This window comes from Berghia stephanieae, chromosome 4 (assembly GCF_034508935.2).
Source record: "Berghia stephanieae isolate SIO BIC M18660-M18661 chromosome 4, UCSD_Bste_1.3, whole genome shotgun sequence".
Lineage (NCBI taxonomy): Eukaryota > Metazoa > Mollusca > Gastropoda > Nudibranchia > Aeolidiidae > Berghia > Berghia stephanieae.
In genome coordinates, this window is record NC_088363.1 from 55,953,602 (window position 1) to 55,976,965 (window position 23,364).

The 23,364-nt window shown below is 35.2% G+C and overlaps 2 protein-coding genes across 2 annotated transcripts in view; one reads left to right on the top strand and one right to left on the bottom strand.

Moving 5' to 3' along the window:
• LOC144970865 (nucleolar pre-ribosomal-associated protein 1-like) overlaps positions 1 to 10,956 on the bottom strand; it is a 29,924-nt gene extending 18,968 nt beyond the window's left edge. The window contains exons 1-8 of the mRNA XM_078910972.1: positions 10,721 to 10,956; positions 5,863 to 6,011; positions 5,310 to 5,464; positions 3,823 to 3,964; positions 2,804 to 2,900; positions 1,676 to 1,758; positions 717 to 836; positions 30 to 169 (exon numbers count right to left, since the gene is read on the bottom strand). Of these exons, the coding sequence (XP_078767098.1) occupies positions 30 to 169; positions 717 to 836; positions 1,676 to 1,758; positions 2,804 to 2,900; positions 3,823 to 3,964; positions 5,310 to 5,464; positions 5,863 to 6,011; positions 10,721 to 10,874 (1,040 nt within the window). The 5' untranslated portion in view covers positions 10,875 to 10,956. The remainder of the gene's footprint in view (positions 1 to 29; positions 170 to 716; positions 837 to 1,675; positions 1,759 to 2,803; positions 2,901 to 3,822; positions 3,965 to 5,309; positions 5,465 to 5,862; positions 6,012 to 10,720) is intronic.
• A 165-nt stretch (positions 10,957 to 11,121) lies between these two features.
• Positions 11,122 to 23,343, top strand: LOC144970866 (uncharacterized). Its single transcript, XM_078910973.1, has 6 exons — positions 11,122 to 11,221; positions 11,762 to 11,872; positions 14,933 to 15,176; positions 16,493 to 16,642; positions 19,126 to 19,330; positions 20,489 to 23,343. Exons 2-6 carry the CDS (start codon positions 11,768 to 11,770, stop codon positions 20,601 to 20,603), a joined length of 819 nt encoding a protein of 272 aa, XP_078767099.1. The 5' UTR covers positions 11,122 to 11,221; positions 11,762 to 11,767; the 3' UTR covers positions 20,604 to 23,343.
• Positions 23,344 to 23,364: the final 21 nt, after the last annotated feature.

Here is a 23,364-nt window from a genome sequence, read left to right on the forward strand (position 1 = left end):
AAAGATAGGCATATGCACAGTAACACTACCTAGTTCCAGTGCCAAGACTCTTATCTAGGAATGCCAGACCAGTTTTCTTTCGAGAGCAAATGGCAAGAAGAACCTCATGGATCATATTTGAAACAGCAGACCTTTCCTCAAGGAAATCTGCATCACCTAAGTATAATTTCTGAAACAGAAAGACCATGTAATTTATTAAAATTAAGCTGATGCAATTTTTACAAAAAGTGTTATTCATAAAATAAATGATATGATGGTGAATTATAAATTAGTACAATAAGTAAAAACCCACTTTATAAAATAACACAAAAATACTTTCATGTAAAAGATTATTTTACAGTTAAAATTATGCTCTTAATATTAGACTTTTATCTGAAAAGTAATCTGCTATTTTTCACAGAGTACATAATAGAACAAAGAATTATTAATAAAAAAAATCTTATTTTAGAGACTGTATAATAAAAAAAAAATTCACAACAAAATTGTATTGGTAGTGTAATTAAAAAACATTCATACAGACTGCCCCACGCTACATGGTCCATCTGTCAGATTAATTGTCATTGAGTCTTGTAAATTGTGTCTTCGATTCAAGTGTATTACACATGATAAAACAATCGATAATTCTGACAAGGGAGACAATTTAAAATTGCTCTGTTACATATATGATTGGGTATCAAAAGATCTGGGTGAACTGGGTGGTTATGCTATCTTCTCACCTTGTCATTTTTCCATCCTCGAGGGCCTTCCCAGTCGTAAAGTTTACACAACTGCATAAGGACTTTGACATCAAATAGCTGGAGTTTGTTTGGTCTTAGCACAGCTGCATTTAACACCACCTGTAGATTCAATACCAATTTGTCTATATTACCATTGAAAAGAGGTCCACTTAAACACATTCTTTTCAGTGCATTATAGAAAATCGCTAATCGATCCAGGACTTTCATATCAAAGTTTTGAAAAAGGTTTTTGCTATAAAAAGCAATTTCACAATTACAAATAGGCAGGGATGAACCTCATCTTGAGAGGGGGAGGGGTAAAGGTGAAATAGATCAATTTCTTATTCATATTTGTAATATTTTATGTGATACGGAAAAAGGATGTATCAAGAATCGAAAAAAGATTCCATCTCCAAAAATTGGGCTGATCCTGTACCTTTTTGCACAACAAGATCCAGAATTTACTGGTTACAATGATAGAAAATGTTTTGCTTGAAGCTCCAGGAACTAAGTAACAATAGAAAATTGAATGGAAGCGTCAATCTAATAAAAAAAATGGATAATGTGGATGTTTCAGGTTTCCCCTTTATCAACAAAACAGGATGAATGAAACACTAAAGACGAATGAGAGTTATTCTCACATCTCTTGGTTACAATAACGAAATTTTATGTTTGATAGGATCCTTGGTAAATAGCTAGATGAGTAAAATTTGTTCCATTGTTTATTTCAGATTATATTATTGAATAAAACATGCTTAATGCCTGCTTAACCCCAGAAAAGAATCTTGTTCTTTATTGCTGCTTCCTCAATTCAGTATCAATCATTTCACATACTCATCATCAGGCCGTAGAAAATGCAAATCACTTTCTTTTCATTCCTTTTTTTAGAATTGATTATTTTGTTTCTGCTTAATACTATAAAAACAAAAAAAAAATTAGGTTTTAAATTTATTTCTTACCTTTTCCAACAATGTAGCCAGCACATCTATTACCATTTCCTTGGGATCATTATTCAGACCCGCAATGGTCATCTGGATAAAACCTGCAACAAAAAAAAGTGTTAAGATTTACACATGAGAACCCTTTTTCTTAAGACATCTTCAGAATAAACTGCTATGAAAAAGATTTAACCATGCATCACTTTCCACAAAGGACATTTCCAATCTTAACTATCTTAAATAAAACATTTCACCTTTAATATCATGACCAAATTCTAATGTACAGTGAGCCGGGGTGGCTGCCTCAGAGGATTATGGATCATTTTGTGAATTCTCAGCTTTGTTGCCAATTGTTTTGTAGTTAACATATTTTGTTTATTATCAATGCAACAAAACTAAATATATCTGAATTGTATCAAATTCAAAAAGGCACAATTTCCCCTTAAGGATAAATTATCCCAATTGACTGTATTCAATTTATTGTTCTCTTGTATCATTATTGTTCTATTCCATTGTGAGAAAAATGATGATCTAATCTAAATCAAGGAGAACTTGTGAGTTGTTGCTTTTTCCCCTACGCAGACATGCCAATGATCAACTATATGTCTTTTTCTTCCATATTTTAATACATAGAGCAATTTTTTTTTTTAATATCAAAGAAATTCATATTTTCATTTCAATAAGCAAGACACAATGCTATGTGAGACACTAAAATTTAATCCATCGATAAAAATAAAAAGAGTTCAAACAATCATTTTTAACTTTTGAGAAGTAAGTGTCTCGATTAATTCAGTTGGTAGAGCACTCACCAAACATGCGAAGGACAACTACTGATTCCAGGTGTAGTCAAGATTTTATTAGACCTTTCTGCTCACCCAACAGTGACTGGGTAGCTGGTTCAAATATATTTTGGTGAAAATTTCTATTCATGTTATCCAAGAAATTGTTATAGTCCAGTTAGTGCCACAGAAACCTTAATGATTCCAGCACCATAAGTCTTAGGCAACAAACCAAGAGTAGCCCTCACTCTCCTATTCTTTGAACACAAAAACCAAAGATAAAACCTTTCTAAAAATCCAGTTCCTCCACAGCCTGAGAGTGTATCAATCTATTTATATTCATGATGATCTAAACAGAGTGACCACTCACTTTTTTGCTGTACCATCGAGTTGATCAGTGCATCATCCTCATCAACAATGAAACTCATTGTAAACAACACAATACAGCTCCTCACATCTTCTGGATCCTGGATAGGCATAAAAAAGAACATAAATAATAAGTAAGTTATTATCACTCATTTAAATTAAAGGGGGGCAAAGTGGCCAAGTGGTTAAGGCCTTGCACTGTGACCTGGAAGGTTCTGGGTTCGAGCCCCGCTTAAGGCACATTCGTTTTTTTCCTTGGGCAAGAATATTTTGCTCACTTAGACAACATGAGTGATTCCTGTTGACATCAGACATCTTGTCTGATGAAATCTCTATATTCCTTCATGGAATGCCTTGGTGACAATATCTTATGATATCGTGGTGGAAGGGCATAATTTGAATTCTAAATCAAAATTTTAGTCTTCATGAGCTTTCAAACAAACAAACAAAAAATAGCAATAGAGTTTAAGATTCTTGCTCAAAGAAAACAACGAGATGCTGAAAATGGGATTTGACCCATGACGTCCATGATAGTTCAACGCCATATCCAGTCTGCCTCTTTCCCCCGAAGACTTTATCATAAGAATTTAAAAACTTCAAGTTCATTCTATGAATCAGAATTTTGTCAAAAATATATGTTGATTTTAATCTGCATTGCTCAATACACCAGTAAAAGATTCTAATATTCAGGTATTCCCACATGCTTAGATTAAATTCTAATCTACAACAGTTTTACAATGTTTAAGTCCAGAGACATGTGTGAGTCAAACAGTGCCAAAAGAAGATTTTATAAGAGAGGAGAGTTTTTATGATATACTACCTAGTCAAATTAAGAGTTTTATACGAATTGCAATATATTCTCATTTCACAATATTTTGCATATTCACTTTGTTCATTTCTTCTATATCAACAAGTATTGAGTGATCAAAGTGTAATAATTTATTGAAGTAAAACTTTCTCTGTCCTTTTGATAAACAGCAGATTTAAATACTAAAGAAACTAAAGAAATAGAATTTCACTGACTTGTCTGTCCCGACCCTGAAAAAGTTTCTGGAAGAGAAGATGGTCATCGAATTTGAACTTGTTTAGCACTGTCCTTTTGGCCTTCGTGTTTAATGTCACCATTGAGATGAGCAGATGCAATGCCTTTTTCGTTCTTGTGGACCTGTGATCAAATGCATGTTTGAAATGATGTTGCAGATGATGAAGATGGTAGTTTTGAAAATGATGAATATTATTTTCACGACACTGATATTGGAAATAAATTGCTGATAGTAAAAAGAAATGTAAAATTTGATGAATGATTACACATTTTACTTTAGCTTCATTAACACATAGAGCATCATGTCACTCCAAATACACCTTTAACTAATACAACTCTGCTGAGGCCTGAGAAATCTTTGATTTAAAGAATGTAAATGAGTATCTATTATCTAGAACATCATTTTAAATCATAAATGCATGTGACTGAATTGTTTGAACATTTGTTGAATAGAAAGAAACTATATTATTCTTTATTTCAAAATACGCTTTTTAAAAAAATGAAAGTTGCTTTTGTATGCAAATAAATTGAGAAAATATGACATTAAAAAACAATCAAGAAACAAAATCTGAATTGACTAAAAACAGTAAAATAATATCCATGCTGTTAGAATCAAACCCAACGCTTACTTAATATAGCCTATTTACAAATGCTTGAATTACAGCCACATAACTTTCATTTGACCAGAAATCTTTGCTTTATATATTATCAAATTAAGAAATTAGGGAGCAGGCGCCAGTGTAAGATAAAGATCTGAACACACACACACAGAGAGAGAGAGAGAGAGAGAGAGAGAGAGAGAGAGAGAGAGAGAGAGAGAGAGAGAGAGAGAGAGAGAGAGAGAGAAAGAGAGAGAGAGAGAGAGTAGTTTAATTGATGGGGATTTTAATCGAATTAGTTAATAGGGGAAAGTTATAATAATTTCTTTTTAAAAGTACCTATAACTGTACTCCCACTCTTGACCTACTTACAAATAAAATCTATACTTGTTTACCCCCTCCCCTATCCCTTTCCTTTTCCATCAATTGCCACGAGTCCACCATTTGACCTGAGCTTTTATCAGAGGAAAATGTTTGACATGACAAATCAGCAGAAACATTTTATGAGATAATCCTAAAATCCAGGGGATCCGTGGAAGATTAACATCACTGAAAAATACAAGAAAAAAAAACATCCCCAAAAAATCAATCTACCTTCACTGGGATCAATTATCTGAATAAGTGTGTATGAGAAGTGCTAGACCTTAGACCTGATTACCGGTCACACATGCTATTACAATGGTAATGAGATTCATATATTAACAAATTAAGGGGACCCCCCTTTGGTCTAAAAAAAACGTCTCAAACCTGAGACAAGTTTGTGATCACCTTCAGCTCTCATTTTATAAAGAAAAGTTTTCTGCCCAAAATCTAAAATCTAAAAAAAAAAAAAAAAGCAAAGATGCGCGGTAGATTTGTCCATTACTTACGTTATGTTATTTGGCCTCAGATAATTATACATCTGATCCAAGTAGGATGCAACAAATTTTTCTACGATGAAGTCTGCAGTGGACCATAACTTGCTGTTTTCAAACATTCGCACATACTGTAGAATATGAGTCAGGCACTCATAAACTAGAGCCGTCTGCAGTTGATAAAAGGAAAGAAATGGAACAAATTTATTTGCACCAATCAAACAGTACTCGATTTGGCAATAAACACTTAAGCAGCATTACTAAAACCTAGTAAAAGTAGCGAGAACATTTTGGAAGAAGAATAAGTATGGAGACTGAATTTGAGCAATACAGAGTGAAATTCGATATACTGCTCACATTCAAACCACTTAATTCATTTATCATCAAGATGAACATGACCTATCAAATTCACTATGAATCATTTTATTATTCTGACAGCTCACTATATCACAAGGTGGTATGATAAGGTTAAGTATTTCAATTTTTAAACTTTAAAAAATCTCCAATAGTGACTGATTATCATCAACCATAAAATCAAAAATTACATCACTTAGGAACTTAGTCATACCCGCCCTGTATTAGCTCTCTTCTGTGGTTTATCCAAAATATTAAAAATCTCAGAACATTCTGGAGAGCTGGAGCAGTAACAAGACACAATATCAAGGCAATCCTGGCCATCCCTGTATGCCTCAGCAACTGATGCAAACTCTTCCAATCCTGAAACAAAAGAAATAATTACCTGTTTTTAAAAAAATCTTATTATTACATTAAATTTATTCGAAGGCTTTCTTTTTTTTTTTGGGGGGGGGGGGCGGGAGTGGTATTTTTAACTTCTTCTTCTTCTTCGTTCCCGTTTATTTTTTTTTTTAACAAATTTGCTTCCTAGGTACCACAAGAGACAATTTATAAATATTTAAAATGGAGTTTTCTTACTAAATTCATAAAGAGAGCAGTAAGAGTATTTCGACTCAGGTTTCACTTAAGCTATAATAGAATCGCATAACTTGTCTTTTAATGATAAAATTAAGACTAAGATTTGTTCTGTTCTTAGGTTAAAGTAGTAAGATTGAATCTCCCCTTTAATGAGTGTATCTTAAAATTCATATATAAGCAAGATAATTTTCCACCATCTTTCCTTCCTTGTTTTGATAGTTATTTTCATCTCTGATTCAGATAATATGTTACTGGATCTAGTTTTGTGAAAGTGTGATAATAAATTTTGTATTATTTTGTATGAGGAAAACAGGAAAATATTGGGTTGGTTTTGGGGCAAACAACATCTAGGCATTAACAAAAGGACCTTTTCTTATCACTCCGACCACTCCCCTGGGACACCCAACCCACTAACCACACCACGCTAAGGTTGCCTCTATTCTCATCCTGGGTGAGAATAGAAAATCAGTCGAGCTCTCATCCTGGGTGAAAATAGAAAAAGATTCAACCTCTCATCCAGAGAGAATAGAGGTAGTGGCACCTTCTCACTATTCTCACCCTTGTACCAACAGGTAGAGTCAGCTTAGCCCCCCCCCCCCCCCACCACCACTTCTCAATATTCTCACCTGATCATCATCTTCTCTCATGTGACTGCTTTTACTGGATTGCTTGAGATATGGGAATCATGTTGGATGTTGTAATTAAGTAAAAACATATTAAAAATTTTGAATACAAAATAAATAAATATATGTTTGTCTTCCACTATTCATATTGCTAAATAACATTAAAAGTAATTTACAGAAAATAGGAATTCAGTCTATTGTCTAATAATATCCTATACCACCCTTTCAAAGTTAAGCGAAATAGACTTGCCCAATTTCTAAGAGTTGGACTTATCCTTTTATGGGCATATTATTATTTTGTGTTGACTTAGCTGTCTCAATTTCTCCCTACATTAGGTATTTTAATTTTAACTTGTTTATATTTCCTCTCTCTCTCTCTCTCTCTCTCTCTCTCTCCCAAACTCTATTTCTCTACATCATTTTATATCGTTTGTTTTTCCTTCTTTATTTTGTCCACTCAATATTTCATCTCTCTCACTCTCTCCCCCATCCCCCCTCTCGTTGTCCCTGTCTTTCTCTACGTCGTTTTAATTTGTTGGTATTTTCTTCTTTCCCTTTCTCCTCCACCTATACAATAAATGTAAATGTGTACATCCCATTCTGATTATCATCCCCCCCCCCCAAATAAAACAAATTTCCACCATCCAACTGCCTTGTATCATGGTTTCCCCTACGCCCAACACCTTGGTTGTTTATAGGTCAACCCCCCCCCCCCCCCCTCATCATCAGTTAATTTCTCTCCCAACCTAGGAAAAAGCTCTGCATGCACTAGTCTAATATTGAATGACACTAACCCTGCCCCACCCCTAACACATTGTGGGGTGAGGCCAGAGGTAGTCTCCATTCTTCTGTCCTCCGTTTCTTGTCAATTGAATGCCGACAGCAGACATTTGGTTCTTTGAAGTTCAACTATATGTATGTCTCAGAATCTCAGTAGAAAATAGAAACATTTATTAAAAAGTGAGTTTGCCAATACCACCGGTTAAATGAATCTGAGGTTGGCTATGAGATTAGTTGGTTCCAGAAGTCAATGAAAAAAAAAAGGGGGGGAGGAGGGTGTCGGTCGCTGAATGCAAGGTGTTCGTTGAGTATGTTCCTCTCCTTACGTCCAGTATCACTAAAACTAAAAAAGTAGTCACGTGAGAGATGATAAGGATCGGGTGAGAGCACAGACTAATCTGTGGGTGAGAGTAGCGAGGATGGGCGGGGACTAGGGGGGTGAGAATAGCGAGAAGGTGCACTACCTCTATGAGAATAGTCAATCCCCCACGCTAACGTTTCATTCATAAATACTGCCACTGCCTGCAACCACGGAAATTGAGTACAGACGATACAAGTTATTTTGCATTTTATTTTATGTTTTCCACATTAATTTGTGCACTGTTGTGTTGACGAAGGGTTTCTACCCGAAACGCCATTGTCTGTAAGTTCCCATACGAAGCCTCTCCATGTTCACTCTTTCGTTAGTATTTTCACGATCACATCACCGTCACCACAGTGGCTGTCATTATTCCCAGACGCCTGTCTGGGGATAATAAAAATTCGTTATCCCCAGACAGGTGTCTGGGGATAACCAATTTTGTTATCCCCAGACAGGTGTCTGGGGATACTATCCCCAGACGCATGTAGCAAGTGGGCAGAAAGATTTTATGCAAAATGCCAAACTAGGCGTGAAAAATATCAAATATTCTGGAAAAAATACTAGTGGTTGTGTCCCAAAACAGTTAATATATCAAGTGATATTTAACACAAGATGAAAGTAAATAGTGATCAAATGTCAAATCCAGTTCTTTTTAAAAAAATATTTTAAAGCAAATGGATCAATGAAATTTCTTTTGTTACTTTGATCTGAAAACGTCAAACTGGCAATTCGACTTTTTATTTTCAACCAGGAAGAAAGTTGTTAATCATCAAATCTGTTCATAGTCCCACAACCATTTAAATTTTCATTACCAACCTACCTGTTAACTTTATTGATCATCTCTTGTTTCTATAATTTGCTCATTCTGGCCACAATTTTGGGGACGACCGGGAATAATTTTTATGTCGCGGACGAATTCCTAGGCCATGGTGTTGTTCGCCCCAAAGCCCAAAACCCACACCTGTTATTTTCCTGTCTGCTTCGCACAAGACAATACAATTTAGTATCACACGTCCACAAAACTAGATCCAACAACATATTTTTATTCGAATCAGAGATGAAAATAACTACCAAAACAAGGAAGCAAAAATGGTGGAAATATGTTTACCTCATATATGAATTTTAAATATTCCGATAGCGGTGTGGATAGGCAGCTCAGTGGGTTAGGCCACCTTTCATTTTACTCCTTTTAGCTGCACAGATTCGACCCAGTCGCGACCCCCCCCCCCCCCCCCCCCACACACACATTTTATTTATTTTTTTTACTTTTTCTTTTTTTCTTCCCAATTGATTTTCATTGTTTTCACTTTTGTTCCGAGTTCCGAGCAAGAGTTTTTTTTTAATCAGTTGAATTTTTTATTTCTCCGATAATATTATTTCATTATCTAATTTGCTCTAGATCTATTATTGTTTTTTGTTTTGGTCAAATGATATATATAATAATAATAATAATAATAATAATAATATAATAATAATAATAATAATAATAATAATAATAATAATTATAATAATTGTAATATTATTACTATTAATACATAATCATAATACTATTATCAATAATAATATTAATATTTTTATTATTAATACTCTTATTATCATACTATTACTATTATTATTATTATATATTATTATTATTATTATTATTATTTTTATTATTATTATTATTATTATTATTATTATTATTATTATTATTATTTTATTTTATTATTATTATTATTTTTATTATTATTATTATTATTATTATTATTATTACTGTTAACGCTATTCCCTGATCCGAGGGCAATCTCTCTTTTTCTTTTTTTTTTTATATTTTGACCTAAACCTTAGAGTTTTTTGTTTGCTAAACCTTTATGTAAATGTTCCGTTTCTGAGCATGAATTTCTTAAATTGTTTTTATTTTTAAAACAATTATTGTTTTTATTTTTAAAACAATTATTGTTTTTATTTTTAAAACAATTATTGTTTTTATTTTTAAAACATTTTGTTTTTTTTCTCCTCTATCTAACCATTTGGTCGCTCTCTGAATATTTCTGGTTGTTTGCTTTTTAATTATTTATTCTTTTTAGACACTATTTGAGATCGGAGTGGGGACGAATATATTTGCTCGAAACTAGAAAAAAACAAGAGAGAGAGAGAGAGAGAGAGAGAGAGAGAGAGAGAGAGAGAGAGAGAGAGAGAGAGAGAGAGAGAGAGAGTTTAATAATAAAAAAAGAGGTGGGGGGAGGATGGATGGGACATTTATCCCTTTCAACGTTCTGTAAAAAGAAGACGGAATTAATTTAAAACAAAAAAAAAAAAAAAAAAAAAAGAAAGTGACGTAACCAGGATTCGAACCCACAACGTCGATTATAGTCAAACTTCCAGGGCAGACGACTTAACCATTCGGCCATGACACCCACTTCGAAGTCGACGCATATTGTGTATATGTAGTAACAACTGATTTTAATGTTGGTTAATTTTATGTTTTTATAGATATTTTATTAACTTTCCTTATTTCTATGTGCATCTGGAAACATTCCATATTCTGGAATGTGGATAATTGTTCAAAAGAGCGGAGTTTCAAATATGCGTCTGGGGATAATGAAAATTCGTTATCCCCAGACAGGTGTCTGGGGATAACAAATTCTTATTATCCCCAGACAGGTGTCTGGGGATAATCACAGCGCACCACAGTCACGGACTTCAACTTCAGACAGCCCCTACTACTACTGTTATCTGTTTATCCTTACCACTGTTGATGCTATTGTCATCCTTAAGCAGATTTTTGAATTCAGTTTCTGACATATCAAGTGGTTTTTGCTTCTTTGGTTGCTCTTCATGTTCATCAACAGCTTCAGCTTTTCTTTTCTTTGCTAATCTTCGCTTTTCCCCAAAATAAGCCATGTTGTTTTTGGGTTTCTTTACTTTCAACTTTCACTTTCAATTTCCCTTGTAACCCTATTCCGGTAGAATAGCGGTGAAGATTAAAGATCTCATCACATAAATATTGAGTTGAATAAAACAATTGAACTATACATTTTTTATTTTATAATAAAATTAGAACTATTTTGAAGGGAAATATAAATTTTGTATTTTGATAGTTTTCAGTAACTAGGGAATGGCGTCTAAGCGACATTATTCCCGGACCTGACCATAATATCCGGTCAATGATTAGATTTGATTTGGGTAAAACACAGTGGTCTAGTCACAAGTTGGACGGTCTTTTGCAGATATAATACTCCTTAGTTTAGGTAAATGTATATAACTCAAATTTTTCATCTGTAATTCATGTTAAATGCTAGTATGAGGCATGGACTTTGATTACAAATAAAGTCTTAGTATTTTGAAGAACTCGAGTCAAAAAGTTTTTGAAAAACGTTTATAGTTTATTGAGATTGAGATTGTCGAGAATTGTGAGACCTCAACTTCAACACAACAACAATGATCAATGCTTCTTGTCTTCCCATTTCCCGTTTTTTACTATTCGCTCCTCTCTCTCTCTCTCTCTCTCTCTCTCTCTCTCTCTCTCTCTCTCTCTCTCTCTCTCTCTCTCTCTCTCTGTGTGTGTGTGTGTGTGTGTGTGTGTGTGATAGAATAGAGAGAGACCAAGAACTTGTATGCGAGTTTTAGTAATCAAATAATAGGGGAGGGGGGTAGGGGTATCTTGGATTTTAAAAGTTTTGTTTAAATCTGAGGTTTTGTTGGATCCTAGGTCGCTGTAAATGAAGTGCACTGTAATTAGTTCTTGTCATGGGTCATTTCTCTAAAGAACTGATGTGTTGTGATTCCAGGGCGAGATGGCATCTGACCCCAAAACCATGGACATGCTGACTGGTCGACCCAGGACTCCAAATGATCAGTACACTGTCTTAACAGACATACAGTTGAAAAACTTGAAAAAGGCAAGTAAAAAGAAAAATGTTCATGGGTAAATGGGACAATCATTTAATATATTTCCTTATAAGCATGTCCTGGTTTGAGTGAGTCTCTTGGTAGTGCTTTCCTTTTTGAAATGGTTCTTTACTTACATCCTGTCACCATACTCAGGTGTGAAATGATTACTTGGCTAGTTATAATGTTGTCTCTGTTTGAAAAAGAATTATAATAGAATAGTGACTTCAGGCGTATTGTATTATTCAATTTGTACAGTGTTTCTGTTGGCTTTGGACCTAGCACAGTTAGTTGATAATGTGCATTATCCATTAACTGTAACTGTGCTTTTTAAAATCCTATTTTAATACAAATTTGATATAGAGAGGGGGTCCTGTTAGCTCAGTTGGTAGAGCACTCACTTCATATGCAGAGGGATAAAGATCGATCCCGGGTGCAGGCAATAATTTTTTACTGACCCTCTCCCCCTCCCCCCTCCCTGTCGACCCAGTAGTGAATGATTAGCTAGGTCTGTTAGATCTGGTGGAAAGTACTTTGCATAGACTATCCAAAGTGTAGCAATCAATTGCTTTTATCTGTTTCACTCCATACAAATGGGATAAACTGCGGCTCCATGGGCCTTATAGCTCCGAAGGACTACTTTTCTTTTAAATATGTGTATATATATATATATATATATATATATGTATGTATAGAGAGAGAGAGAGAGAGATGTTGACATATTGACAACAACAATAGACAGGGTGAGAATGACAGAGCACAGAAAAGGAGGAAATTTTTCAGCTCAATGATCATGACCCACCTATGCGACTATAACCTATAAATTTGATTTCATTAAAATTTACTGAGATGCAATCCAAAATGTGTCTCGCAGCAATTTCTGACACCACACAGAGCAATTTCAAAAGTTGAAAGTGTAATTACAACATATGGTGGTTGTAGTGGTGGTGGGAGGGATGATGATGTGTAGGTGTTAGTGGTAGAGATGATGATGTGTATGTAGTTGTAGTACTAGTGATGGTACGGATGATGATGTGTTGATGGTTGTTGTAGTAGTGGTGGTGGGGCTGTTGATGTGATAGTGGTTGTCGTAGTAGTGGTGGTAGGGATGACGATGTGGTAGTTGTAGAATTAGTTGTGGTAGGGATGATGGTATGGTAGTGTTTGTAGTAATAGTGGTGGTAGGGATGATGTGGTGGAAGGGGAGGTGGTGGTTGTTGTACTAGTTTTAGTAGGGGTGATAGGGTGGTGGTTGTAGTAGTATTGGTAGGGAGGATGATGTGGTGGTAGTTTTAGACTTGTGATAGGAATGAGTATTTGGTGGGTGTTGTAGTGTGGTAGTAGGGATGGTGATGTGGTGCTGGTTGTAATAGTATTAGTGTTAGGGATGCTGATGCAGTGGTTGTGGTGAGTCTTTTTTATTCATTTTTTTTAATTGAAAAAAGCGGAAATGTGATAGTGATGGGCAGAGATGAACCACCATTTAGGCGGAAATCTGCCTTTAAGCAGAGTATTGTCAGCCCTGAATAGAACAAAGTAATTTACCCTAATTTTGAAGTATATCTACATTGATGTTTCAGCTTGAAATGAAATATATATATTCATTTTACACCCGGGTAATGTGAGCACTTATGAGTAAAGAGCTTTTATTTACAAGGACTCAAGTTTGAACCGGTCTCAGCAGGACTAGAACCGTATATGTATATATAGATATATATATATATACGGTTCTAGTCCTGCTGAGACCGGTTCAAACTTGAGTCCTTGTAAATAAAAGCTCTTTACTCATAAGTGCTCACATTACCCGGGTGTAAAATGAATACATATCTGGGTAGTGACTGCATTATTTCAATTGCAAAAAAAAATTGTGAAAGAGTCTTATGGGCGAATTTGTCTTGTTTTATATGATAGGAGTTCCTGTTGGCTTGGGATCCATTGTAAAGCACTACAGCATAACTCGGTTACAACAGGGATAATCATCATCATCATTGCCTTTTTCACCCTGGGTCAGGGTATAGGCCACAGACAAACAGTTTCCATCCTTCTCTACTGAGGGATAATGGTACTAGCAAAAAGCCCTTGTCATAGCCGAGTTCAGTTATATCTTTTTTATCTCTTTTCATGCATACAGAATTTGAAAAGAAGCAATACTGAGGGAAATTAGAAACGAGAGGTACACATTTCGAGTTTTCTCCCTAAGTAAATAAATCAGACGACGACTTCCATCCTTATACCCCCCACCCCTCTCCCTAAATCATCATACCTCACCCCCTCTTCCATTTATTTCAGGACACAAAGCAGATTGGACCAATTCAACAGTTAATTCTACCTTCCTCCTTTTCTCTGCTATCCACCCATTCCAACCTCGCCATTGACAGCCACTACCACTACTAAGTGCATCTCATAACTCAAGTAGCCCACCATCCTAGCCTCAGGCTTCACATAGACCCATCATCATTCTCACTTAATCACTCAAGACATGCACTTTCCTCAGTCTGCGCCCAAGTGTATCAAGATGTTGATCTGTCAGTCACATGCCTCTCACTAGCCTTTTGTTGCGTCGTTGTGGATATGTTACACAAAGTACACAGATAAAGGTCGATAACTACAATTGTATGCCTTCCTCTTGTCTTCTTGAATACATAGCTTTTCTCAACTGGGTACTAAACGTGCAACTCACACCCCCGTTGTGTTCCAGGAAATATTACCCCGTTATAGCCGAGTATGATTTATATGAATTATATAGGCCATAGAATGGGGGATTAAAAATTTCCTGCTGTAGCTGAGCTCCTGTTGCAACCGAGGTCGTTGTACACAAGCTGTACTGTATGAGCAAATTTACTGGATATTGCTCTACTACACTCTATAACAGCAAATAAAAAATTTATTATATGCACTTTTTAATTCATATTGATTTTCTCATGCTTACTGTTGTGAGACATCAACAATTAAAAAAATATACTGGGCGAAATATCAATAGTGAACGCTCATACTTAAAAATAACTAATTACCAATTGATCATTTTGATTGATTGATATTAATGATTCCTTGATTTCCTTGATGCTCCTCAGGATTCCAGCCCTTTCTTTATGAAAGATGACCCAGGAGCAGGTCCTGGAAAGAAGAAAGGTCCAGTGATTCGCCCAGCTCCAATTGATAGATATGCAACAAGTGCAAGTCAATTTTTTTTTCGTGACAACCCACCTCGCTATAACCCACATTGCTGGATAGGAGACCAGTGGCAAAGAGACCCACCAGCACAATACAACACATGTCGAAATGGAGCCTCATTAAGATGGGGTCCTGCTAAAACAGGTATGACTGTATACCTCAATTCGAAATCAAAAGTAATTGACACATACATAAAGGTATTTTCATCATTCACAGTGTTACATTTTGAATGGTAATGTTATTTCAAGCAATTTTTGGTTGTAAAACTGATTAGAAGATTTTCTATTATTTTTTTAATTAATTTTTTTTTTTTATTGTTGTCATGTTGTCTTTTTAATGCCGCCCTCCCCCAACCTACTCCATAAGGGATGTGGCAATTTTAAAAGATAAAGAGTTAACTGATTTATATGCTTTTAAAAATTTGATTCATAAAAAACATACTGTATTTGTTGCACATATAGTCACCTGTGTCGACTAAAACTCATTGAAGCCTTGGTTATGTTACAAATATAAAATTCACTCTGTTGATGCAGGCGTGAGTGAGTCACTGGCTGCAGGCAGTTAAGGTTTTTTTTGATAATGAAACTCCAACTGCAATAATAAATTCATTGAATTCAAAACTGTATGATTAGCTGGGAGTCAAAATCAAATGTGTGTGTGTTTGTGTGTGTATGTGTGTGTGTGTGTGTGTGTGTGTGTGTGTGTGTGTGTGTGTGTGTGTGTGTGTGTGCCTTATTATATCTAAGTGAAAGTTTTCTGGCTAAAGTAAAAAAAAAAAGTGTATACAGCATAATAGTTTTGACGCTTATAATATTGGTTCATTTAAAAAAAATGCATATGATTATCATTCAGTGGGGGTCACAATAGCCCAGTTGGTAGAGCACTAATTTCACAAGCAAAGGGATCGAGATCAATCCCAGGTGCAATATAGATTTCTGACCATCCTTGTCCTCCCAGCAGTGATTGGGTAGCTGGGACTCTGTTTGATCTGATGGAAAGTACTTTGCGATTGACTTGCATCCTAGCCAAAGGGTAACAAGCAATTTCTATTGTCCACTTCATGCTATAGAAACTGGATAAACTCCAGCTCCATGGGCCTGATGGCTCTAAAGGTCTACCTATCAGTCTGTGCCATATCTGTTGCAGCCGACTTCGTCGACCACAACAGCCTAAATGAGCCAATAAAATGGAGAGAAAAATACAGAGAATGAATTTGTCTCATATAAAAAGGGGACAACACAAAATAAAAACGTTTTGGCTCTTGGCCTTTATCTGACTATAACTTTCCAATCCTCTCAGTCATCTGTTTGTCACTCATCCAGCTTCATTGGCTCAGTGAAGAGGTCAGACTTTGCCTTCCACTTGCTCCTTTCCCCTTGATTTTCCCGTCATGAATTTTCCGTTGCCATTTTAGGTGTAATCATTGCCAAATAATTATGTTTTCTTGCACGATGTTTCAGGGCAGAAAACCATCAGCCATTTCCACACTGAGGACGTCCATCGGTACTTGAACATTGATGTGTACAAACGGAATCCCACCAATCTGCCTAACATTGTTGTCATGAAACACGGCAGGCCCAGTGAAGGATATTACCAGCAAAGAAATCCTAGTAAGATTTGAATTATGAGGAGAATATTTTCTCTATTTATTAATGAGATTCTCTTGACTAGATTTTGTTGATGAATACAATGATGCTAATGGTAATATAAGAAAATGAAGAAGGAGGAGGAAGGAGAACAAGAAGAAGAAGATGGCAATGACGATGAAGATGAAGAACAAGAAGAGAATTACAGTGCAACCCCTGGATAACGACATTGCCCGGGACTGGAAAATTATGTCATTATCCAGGGGTGTCGTTATTCCGGGGTTTTACAGTGGGCGTGGTGAGACCCTTGAATACAGTGCAATGCGCGAAACAGTGCCAGAGAGAATATACGTCCTAACAAAGTTAAAATGTGTATTTCTCCTTTTTACAAAGGTCATACCAGTTACGTTTTCACTCTCCAATGTGTAATGTAATTGTTTTGATCATAAACAGTGCTCCAACGTTAATTAACTAAACTAGGAATAAATTTTAAAAACCAAGAGCCAATATGATAATATCACACAAGAACACAGATGCTCACATCTATGCTTAATACGTATTAATTAAAATCCATGCTGTGCTGATGATTTTTGAACACCTGAATTTTTATTTGTGTTGTCAATACAGAAATCTCGAACAAACTGGACTTGCCCTCAGTTGAATTTTTAAAAAATAATTTTCTAATTGTTTGTGTTGAATGGAAACGAAAGATGCAATCGCTCTTCCCGTAGCGCTAAGTGTCAGTTAATGTGTTACGCATGCATATGTGTGGCATATATAATGTGTGTGTGTGTGTTCATGCTGAACTGAGGGGGAATTGTGAAGCATGTTTGACCAGCGTCTTACGCACACCACCCATTACTCCATCGTTACCTCACTTTATGGTACTTAATCTGAGGTGTCAGTACCATAGCAAAATGACCAGTGTTGTTGGGGCCTTAGGTAGTAACTGTTACGTATTAAAATTATACAGACAATAAGGGGTAGGGAAGCTGGGATGAGAGCTGTGTGAGAGCAATGCCCTCCTTCTCTCTTTAACCTGAGGGTGTTAAATGAGGAGTGATAGTGATTTTAGGTACCGGATTCGTAGGAAATTGACGTCGCGTGCTGATTGTGTAATCCACAATGCGATATGCTGGCTTTGACTTTTTATCAAGCACATGCAGTGGGAATTGTCATTCCATTTCTGTAACTGTAATTGACAAGACAAACGCACTAAACGCAACACCAATGAAAAATCTCTTCATAGTTTTGTAAAAGATGGCAGAGAAAAGGAAATTGAATTATCTCACTTTCGACTCTTGACAGAGTTCACAATAACAGAGTTAATATTATATATAATATGACTTTTATCAAGACCATCCACATTTACCTCCCTCATATTCTTCCTCATATACTCAACACGGAAAACTTGAAAACACAGAAATCTCGAACAAATAGGCCTGGTCCCAACTTGTTCGAGGTTTCTGTGCTCTTGTGTATAATATAAGACCATAAATATCGATAAATACCACCATTCGACACAGCATTGCCTGATATCAGTTAACCTCCACTGACCTCAGACAGGTAGTAAACAGGGAAAGTTAATGGACCCTTGAGAGTTCCATCCACTGATAATTTTCTTTTGCTGTGGTTCCATATGAACTGGTGCTGATTCTGCGCAGTGTAGTTAACATGTGTTCTGATTCGTCGGTAACAAAACGATCTCATATTGTTTAAGAGTACGAGATGACGATAGTCAGGTATCAAGCATTGGTTTCAACTGCCGTTTGTTGCTATGACAATGCCAAGAAACAGGGGTTTTACTGAAATCTATGTCGCTATTTGGGGTTGTTATTACTGATAGTATATAGAAAAAAATTTGGGACCAGAGGTCAATGTCGCTATCCAGGGGTTGTCGTTATTCAGGGGTGTCATTATCCAGAGGTTGCACTGATTTACGATAAGTGAAATAATAACAATAATCAATAGGGTAAATGATCTTTAAAGATAAATAGGTTGATAAAAGGTACTCTATACAAGCCTCTCCATTATCATTCTTTCGTTAGTATCCATACATGTGAAATATCCCTTTAAAGGTTTTCCAAAATATTTTGAAATGAAATGCATATAAGTTTGACTCAGTCACTGATATGCATCGTTTTGTGATTTGATGTTAGAATTCTGTGTTAAAATCAAATGAATACTCTTCAACAGTCATGATGTCACTTCCCTCGTAATGACGCATGGTAAATTATTAACTGGCTCTAAACTATCGGAACAATGGCGGATGCCCTTATGAAATATTTCTCAGATGAGCACAAAAGTGTATCCAGAGGAGAAAAACATAAATCTGATGTTTTGACTTTTATACATTCTGATCACATGACATATGAAAAGTTCTAGCCAGCATGAAGAATAAAAAGTACCAATTTTCTTTGTTTAGAACCACGCTGCTCGCCGTTGCTGAGCGACATGACATCAGACTATTGAATCCAATTACCAAATTAGAAATTTTATCTCCTCAGACTTCAACACATGGTTTGGCTCAACCCACCAGCTGAATGAAACAAATGTCCTGACGAACATCAGACCAAAAACGTTTGCTGACTATTCATCATTGAAGAAGATGGAACAGGATCATGGCCACCACCGAGCAGCTAAATGGCCAGAGGTGTCCGAGTACACAGACAAATTTCTTTTGCGATCCAGAGTGCCAAGTGTTGTTGACCCGTAAGTCAAAATAAAAGGATTAAAACAATTGAAAAACTGATATAGACACGTTATGAATGAATATTGGGGGGGGGGGGGGGGGGGGGTTCTGTGGATAATATGATCTATTTTTTTTTTTTTAAACATCAAAATTTAGCGGGTGGTTGGATGGGAGCATCACCCTTGAAATCAAATACTAATGATTTCGCATGTTTACGATCGATAGTGATGTCGTTTCTTCTTCTTTACTAGCCTATCCTGCTTCTTTGGTTTGTGATTGTATTTTTGACAGGGGATATTTTTTTCCTGTAAATCCTCTGCCTGTTTGTCTTGGTATTTTAAATTTAGCTTATGATATCTTTAGGTTATGATTTTGATTGACATTTGTACTATTTTTGTTAGATTGCTTGTTTTTTTGTTTCAGCGGTCTCTCATATAACCTCAATTGTGTTGGAAGAGACCTAAAGCAACAAACAAAACATCAAAATTTTAGCTTTATATCACCTAAATATCAAAAATGCAAATCATTTCAATTTTTTTGCCATCGTTATTTACATTATCTTTTTTTCTGCTTTTTATATTTTTTTAGGATGTACATTAAAGTCAAAATTTCCAAAAGCAATCTTTACATTCAAAAGTGATAAGATATCAGCTAAAATGCAATCTGTTTATGAACATAATGAAGAAATCTAGTTGAAATTGATTGGGTCTATGAATCAACCAGAATCAAACTTGAAAGCAATCACTAAGAATATCATCCACCTCTCTCACTCACTTTCATGACAACTTCACCTACCTCATCTATTACACACAGAAATCGATGGTTTGGGTCCATTCAAGAATACCCATCAATGTAGATTTTGTAAAACTACGATCGATAAGCGGTCCTTTTGGCATGAATAGTCATGTCACTTGTCAAAATAAATCATTTCCATTGGATAGTTTACCCAATATTCATAGATATGATTGGTCATTGGTTGGAGAGTGAACTTGTCTTAAAATTACAAAGCCACATATACTTTTTGGTGAACCCTCTGGGACAAAATCCGTCATTCTGTTATTACACAGTTTTAGTATGACATAAACAATTCTTGCATACAGACGTTTACAATTGTCATTATTATTATTATTATTATTATTATTATTACTATTATTGTTATCGTTATTTATTATTTTCAGAATGGCAGCCCGAAAAGAGTTCCATAGAGAGCAGAGGCGTTTGAAGGCTGAAGCAACCTTGAAATCCCAACCAATGCCACAGGAACAGACACAAGCTGAGCCTGTACCAGCTTAGGGCTAGGGAAAGAGTTACCTTACTTTGTTGAATGTCATCAATGGATGGTGGGACTTAAAGGGAACAACAATCTAGTGTCACAATTGGCTAATTCCCATAATGGCCATATATGGTATAAAAAAATAGAAACAAAAAAAAAAAAAAAGGAAAATAAACAGTTGGGCTCATTTCAAGTAATATTTTGAAGATTTTCTGGGTAACTTTCCATATCCTTATACCTCTTTCTCCAGTGGGATTAGAAATGTCAATTAAAAGAGGAAACAACCTGATTAAAGTTTCCAATTTTCATGACAATTTTTGGTAGAATCAAATGGAAAATAGGATATTTGAGGAAAATACCCTTTAAGTAGTCCTGACCTTACAGGCCAGTTCTGTGACTTGTCTCCTTTGTAACACTGAGTTTTTGATATGTTTATAAATTTGTTTTAACAATGTACACAATTCCATAATCTACCATTAATTTTTTTAATGTATCCCAGTCATCTTTGACAATCTCCATCAGTGGACCAATCCTGATACCGGTTATTTTTTTATCTTCTCAATTTTCAAGCAATAATATTTTTAAAAATAAATAAATAAAGGAATTCAATGTGATTGGAAGAGATTTCATTATATTAAATCACTCAACCCTAGAGATTTTTGTTACTTTTCAAAATTGGAAAAAAAAAAGTATATTAAAAATGAGCATGTACATTCAACTACCATTAACATGTAAAAACTCAAAACATTAACTTTGATACTACGCCTATAATTTGTCTCAGAAAATGTAATAAATAGACATGGGGTTAAAAAAGTAAGCTACGGATATATGTAGTCAGTGTTAGCGTTGAGTGAGTTAATAGGGCTATTGTGAGACAAGACAATCCTTAACGATGATCTGAAGTGACTTCAGGACATCTTACAATTTCAATCACAATCTGACTTGGAAATGCTTAGAGCACAAGATAGAAGCCGTTTATCTGTTTTTACCACAGACATCAAAATCAAGGAAGCATCCAGGGCTACAAATCCAATGACTCTTCTGTTAGAATTTACTGTCAATGTGGTAAGAATAATTACAACTTCTGAGTTACAATTTTACATTTTGTCTCAGAGCTTGTCAAATCCAACTATCTCGTAGTCTCCTTTCACCAAGCAATTTAAAAATCAATGTTGGGGTTGGCTTACTTTAATCGACACTTTGATTTTAAACTATTGGTCCAAATGTATCAGGCTTCCTTGTCAACAACAGATAGTAAAATTAATAAGACATTGATTACAACTTGATTGAATATCATCTCACATTCATACAATTTATATTTCATTATGTCTAATTCATTGTCATGTCTATTGATGAAGGGAGGAAAACCAAGAAGTCAGCATCATATATCTCTGTCAATTAAACAAGAGCTTGATGAATTTATCTCATCGCCTTTTCTCACATCTTTAAGCTTCAAACAGCAATGTTTACATTTTGTTTTAAGAGGAAAGTTAGGAAACTGGAATCCTGGTTTTGGGATTGACTTTTAATATTGTTTAGGAATGACTATACCATGCTGTTTAATAATGATCTAATTAAGAACTGCTTTCAATTCCATGTCCGCTTGGCGATAGATTTGTTTTTCACCATTACAATTACCATTGATGTAAAATCGATTAGAAGTGACTGGACTTGAATCTCATGCAAATCAAGATTTTTAATTTTTTTTTAAGGTAGACAGTGGTGAGTTCCATGAGCATTTACTTTTATTTTTGTATTCTTAAAATCTTAGAAAATTATGACACCCAGCCAGCATACACTGACCAAATCGCATTGTAAACATTCTGTACCATTCAAGGTCAAAGTGATCACCAAGATGAGTGGTCATTTAAGCTGGTTTAACTGTAAGTGTAAGTTAATTAACGGTCACTTTCAATAAGATTTGTCCAGAAAAGTTTGCATTTTTTTATATTAAATATTTCTTTTCTCTCTTGAATTGTATTGTGACATACTGGCTTTTTCAGTGTACTCATGTTCATTTTGTTTCGTCTTTCACATTTACAAATACTGTTACTTGTTTTTATAAATAACGCCATTGAGAACAAAGAGCATAATATATATATTTGTTTTTGTTGATGGTTTTCAGATGTACATCAGCCTTTTTGGCAAAGTTTTCCAGAAAATCTAGAAGAGCACTGAGAGTGTACTATCAGTAAATGGCGTTTTAATTCATTCATTACACATTCAACATAAACCTGGATAATCACAAATGCCATTTGCAAATGTGCCAGCACAATGATTTTAAAAACAAAAATGTTCCCAGCTTGCCACATACTATGGAAAAAAAATTACGCCCTTTCGCAATGTATGGCACCATTAGATCCCATTGCCTAGGCCTTCCATGAATGAATTTAGATAATCCATCAAACACATGTCTGATGTCAACAGGAATCACCCATGTTGTCCAAGTGAACAAATTGGAGGTTTATAATCTTGCCCAAGAAAAAAACGAAACGTTATTGCAAACCTTTTATGTAAAACCAAATTGAGCAGATGCCACTCAGAATGAAATTAGCAGAATTTCAATAAGTTTATATTTGTTTTTGTTTTTTTCCTTTCTGCAATAAAGCTTACTCCTTACATTTTGAAATTCAATTTCTCTTGTTCTCACCTACATCCTTTGGAAGGAGACGTAAAAACCTCGTCTGATTGTTATATTTACTCGTATGCACATCCCTCACACTGTGATATTTTAACAAATAAATAAGATATACATATGTATTTGAAATGCCTCAGAGTCCA

What these genes read in the sequence shown, in the direction of transcription:
- LOC144970866 (XM_078910973.1), top strand. Translation starts at nt 11,768, where the DNA reads ATGGCATCTGACCCCAAAACCATGGACATGCTGACTGGTCGACCCAGG. An exon ending in ATGGGGTCCTGCTAAAACAG is followed by an intron (nt 15,177 to 16,492) that starts GTATGACTGTAT and finishes ACGATGTTTCAG; the next exon opens with GGCAGAAAACCATCAGCCAT. An exon ending in GTGCCAAGTGTTGTTGACCC is followed by an intron (nt 19,331 to 20,488) that starts GTAAGTCAAAAT and finishes TATTATTTTCAG; the next exon opens with AATGGCAGCCCGAAAAGAGT.